Source organism: Miscanthus floridulus, chromosome 17 (genome assembly GCF_019320115.1).
Source record: "Miscanthus floridulus cultivar M001 chromosome 17, ASM1932011v1, whole genome shotgun sequence".
Lineage (NCBI taxonomy): Eukaryota > Viridiplantae > Streptophyta > Magnoliopsida > Poales > Poaceae > Miscanthus > Miscanthus floridulus.
In genome coordinates, this window is record NC_089596.1 from 92,672,355 (window position 1) to 92,677,098 (window position 4,744).

At 43.4% G+C, this 4,744-nt stretch overlaps 1 protein-coding gene across 1 annotated transcript; it reads right to left on the reverse strand.

Annotated features, from left to right (window-relative positions):
- On the reverse strand, positions 1-2,629 carry LOC136515986 (uncharacterized). Its single transcript, XM_066509416.1, has 7 exons — positions 2,417-2,629; positions 2,260-2,381; positions 1,592-2,171; positions 506-1,508; positions 333-424; positions 146-241; positions 1-17 (listed from the first exon to the last, which is right to left on the reverse strand). The coding sequence occupies exons 1-7, from the start codon at positions 2,442-2,444 to the stop codon at positions 1-3; spliced, it is 1,938 nt and encodes a 645-aa protein (XP_066365513.1). The 5' UTR covers positions 2,445-2,629.
- Positions 2,630-4,744: the final 2,115 nt, after the last annotated feature.

Sequence of the window (4,744 nt, forward strand, 5' to 3'; positions counted from 1 at the left end):
CTATTTGGAGTACAGATCTACAGGATATTGCACCAGCAGAGTTTATAGAATCAAAGAGGAGTCCAAATCACTTGATGTCATGTTAATTTAGATACTTTCTACAATCTTCTACTTACACAATAGTAGCAACTGCACCATGACTTACATTGGCTCACTGCTGCCCTCTCCTGATTCTCTTCCTCTTCCCCTTCCCCTTCCCCTTCCTCTTCCTCTTCCCCTTCCCCTCCCAGTAGCACTTGCACTAAAAAGAGAGGAAACATGATTTCAATATTATCAGATTATGCCACGAGTAGAAGTGAGTACCAATAGAACCATGACTTACATTGGCTCACTGCTGCCCTCTCCTGATTCTCTTCCTCTTCCCCTCCCCCTTCCCCTTCCCCTTCCTCTTCCTCTTCCCCTTCCCCTCCCAGTAGCACTTGCACTAAAAAGAGAGGAAACATGATTTCAATATTATCAGATTATGCCACGAGTAGAAGTGAGCACCAATAGAACCATGACTTACATTGGGTCATCGTTGTCCTCTTGTGATCCATGTTGTGAAGAATTGAGCCTTCTCTTTTGACTAGCAGTGAGACCTCCTTGGCAAGTCTTGGCTAAATGCCCTGGTTCATGGCACTCAGAACACAATCTTCTTTTCTTGCTACTGCTGACCTCATCATATGCCTTGAACCTAGACTTTTTAGGTCTCCCAGGTTTCCTTCTCAATTTAGGCTTATGGATTTTGTAGCCTAAGTCAACACGTGGCCAAAGATCTTTGGATGTCATTGGACTGAAAGTACCTGCATATGCCTTTCTCAACCTTTCAATAGAGAAGTATTCATGGACAAAGACATCCATTTGAACCTCTCTACTAAGCTTTGCAATGAAAGCTAGAGCATGGCTGCAAGGCTTTCCAGTCACTTGCCAAGCCCTATAGGTACATGTCTTTAATTCCAAGTTAACTGCATGCCTAAATCTGTTGACTGTCACTTCTACTTTTCTAGGCCCACAAATTAAGACATCATGGTCCTTAATGGCCTTCGATTTAGCATTCAGATCTTTGATGATATCTGGGATTATTTTTCCAGACATCTTTCTAGCATTCTTTGATCTCAAGACAAATTTCTTAATGACCATTTGTCTTATCTTGTCATGCATTTCCACAATATGATGTTCCTTTATTTTTGACACCCAACTATTGAAACTCTCAAAAAGATTATTGTTGATGTAATCTACCTTGCAATCTTCTGAGAATTTGCTTCTACTCCATATGTATGGATGGTTCTCATCCAACCATTCAAGTGCCTTGGGATCCTTCTCTTCTATATTCCTCATGAAGAAGTTGAACTTGGCAGTTGTGAAGCTCTTGGCAGCTGCCCATATATTCTTCCCATAAAGAGTGCCACTGTAACTTTTCTTCATGTTCTTCCACAAATGCCTCATACACTCTCTATGCTCAATTCCTGGATAAACATCTTCAACAGCAACTTCAATTCCCTTGCCTGCATCTGTACTGATGACCAAACCTGTGTGACATAATTGACATATGTTAGGTAACAACAATTTAAACTTGAAGGAAAACAGGCAAATAGCAGTCATAGGTACACACCTGGAGGAGTACCAATTGCTTTTTTCAAGTTTTGGACAAACCAAGTCCAACTTTCCTTAGACTCGGTCTCAATCACCCCATATGCCACTAGGAATAACCGATTGTGACCATCTACTGCAACAGCTGCTGCTAACTGACCTCTTGACATACCTGTCAAGTGAGTTGCATCCATGGCAATGTATGGTCTGCATCCTTGTAAAAACCCATCAATGCATGGCTTTAGAGCAACAAAGAATCTCATGAAACATACATGGCCATTGTGCTCCTCAGTCTCCATTTCAACCACACTACCAGGCACTGACCTCAGAAGCTCAGCTTGATAAGTAGGAATCAAGTCATAAGAATCTTCCCACTTCCCATATATGATATCAAGTGCTCTCATCTTTCCTCTATAGACTCTATCATATGGAACATCCACTGAGTACTTCTTCTTTAACTCATCTTGCAATCCCTTTGGACCCATTTCAGGGTCATCCCGCAGTAAGTCCACAACTCTATCACAAACCCATCTATTTGAGGCCATGGACTGACCACACTTGTTGAAAGAACCACAAGTGTGCTTTGGTCCACTTGTCTTCACCTACAACATAATAATGACAATCCAACATTTTGTTAGCAAATTACATCTCAAGTCAATACACTACATTATGGAAAGAGGACCAAATTACCTTGCATCCAACGTACTTCTTGCTTGTAGACGCGAAAAAAGACCACTTACAACCCTCATCAGCTCTCTTGCATATGGCTCTGAATCTTTCTTGATCTTTTTTGACAACCTTAAAAGCATGGTCATGCAAGATAGCATGATGTGTAACTGCAGACTTGCACTGATCAACATCTGGAAACACCACATCTACATCAATGCATGGATCATCAAGATCATATGAAAACATGGGAGCATCATACTCATCTACATCATCAAGTATTTCACCATCAGGATCAAACTCTGGATCAGAGCAATCATCATCAGAGTCGGAAGATGCTCCTAAATTAGTGTCATAGCTACTGTCAGAGAATATGCCCTTATCATCATCTCCAACCTCCTCCTCATCTCCTACCCCCTTATCATCATCTCCAACCTCCTCCTCATCTCCTACCCCCTCATCATCATCGCCTACCCCCTCATCATCATCATCATCATCATTTGTTGCTCCCTCATTTGTGGTGGCTCCCTCATTTGTGCTCCCCTCAATTAGGTGTATTCTACTCCTCACATTAGGATGACACCTACGTTTGGTTGGTGAAAACTGCAGTGGCCCTTCAAAATCATTTATCTGGGCATTGATGCAAGCTACCCCCTTGTCTACATTGAGTACAAACCACTCTAAAAGATGTTCATTAGTTTTCATCTAAAATGAATCATTTTCCAAATCACGCCATAAGGTTATGTATTGCTTAGACCCCCACATGCAATGCTCAGCTACGAAATCAACCAACTGCAGTAGCCCAAAGCTATGTATGTCATCAACAACTTTAGTTGGCAAAGTTTTACCCTACTGGCATGACTTTGGACCATTGTCTAGCAAGCTGAAAAAAGATCGAATTCTAACTACAACTCGTATACCCCTGTGATTTGGCCTACAAACCACAGAAGTAGTATGCGGTTAGTTTATCCAACTCAAACCATCAACAATGCACTCTCTGGCAAAAAAAAACCCAACAGTAGATAATGGTTAGGGTTTGCTGAAACCACCTTTGCTCTTCCATGTTGGTCGATTTGACAGATCCCGTGCGTTAAGCTATCGTCGGCGCCATCCACGTAGCAGAACTGAGCCACGCGCCTATCTCACACCAAAATGAACATAGTCAATATCTAAGACTATTTTATAGGATTTCACAATGCAAGGTGATAATGAAGACATTTACATTGAGCTCCAATTAAGTGAGGGAAATATGAATATAGCTAAGGAAGGACTAGTGAAGAAGTTTAAGCTGACAACAACAATTGGAACATACAAAGGTAGCTGGTTCCACGTATACCATCATCAGAATAATTGAGGTTGTTGACAACACTACACTAAGGATCACAGAACTACCAATCCACCGTTGGACTCACTTGTCCAGGCAACCAGAGGTAAAACTACGAAATCATTTTACACAATGCTAGAGTATGAAGAATGGAGAACGAATTTAGGAGCAAGTGCAAGTTCATGGACTATAAAATACTACAAGGTTTGTTTATGCTGGATCAACACTAAATCTGCAAACTGATTTTTAGCCTGGAACGTATATTGACCAACAAGAGAAAAAAGTCAAGTATAGTGATTTCATCAACAAAGAGCTGACACTCTTCTCCATGGCGGACCTGCAGCGATCAATACCTTCAATTGTTGATGGCCTTAAACCAGGTCAGAGGAAGATTCTGTTTTGCTCATTCAAGAGGAATTTTGTTAAGGAAGCTAAGGTGCGTCTGTTGTTTACCTTTCCTTGCATTACAGATTATCTAGGGTTTATTTATTGGAATGGCTTAGAATTTTGTTGGCAGCAATAACATCAATCTTATGTACCCTGGTGGTCAGTTTGGCACTAGAGCTCAGGTGGGATAACAGGGCAAAAGTTAGTACTTGTGAGGATACGAATCGAGATTCCGTCGGAAGCAAGGGGAGCATGAATAAGGAAGGATTCAATTCAAGGCGGGCGCGGTCGCTCACCCGTCGGGAGCCGGAGATGGGCGCCGCGGAGACCCGTGGCCAGGCGTCGTCGGGAGCCGCGTCCAGGCACTGGATCCACCCGCTCCGCCCGCCCTGATGCCGCTCCGCCCGCCCCTACGCTCCAGCCCGCTCCGCACCCACGTCGCCCTGATGCCGCACCTGCTCTGCCCGCCCTGATGCCAACACTGCTTCGAGCTACCGCACCCACGCCGCACGCTCCGCCGCCTGGAACCGCGCCGCCCGCTCCCTCCCTCTCCGATGCGGTCCGATGGAGTCGAGAAACAGCCAGAAAGGATAAGGGGCAGTCTTGGCATTTGGACTTTCCTTTTTAGGTTTGGAATTTTTTTTAATTCATCTATTCGATGGCCATCTGACGGACGTCCAAAGCAGGGGCAGACGGACACTTCAGTTCAAAATAACAAGGGCAAAAACACAAAGTTAAAAAAACAGGGGCAAAATCACAATTGGAGTACTGAACAAGGGCAAGAACACAATTTTCCCT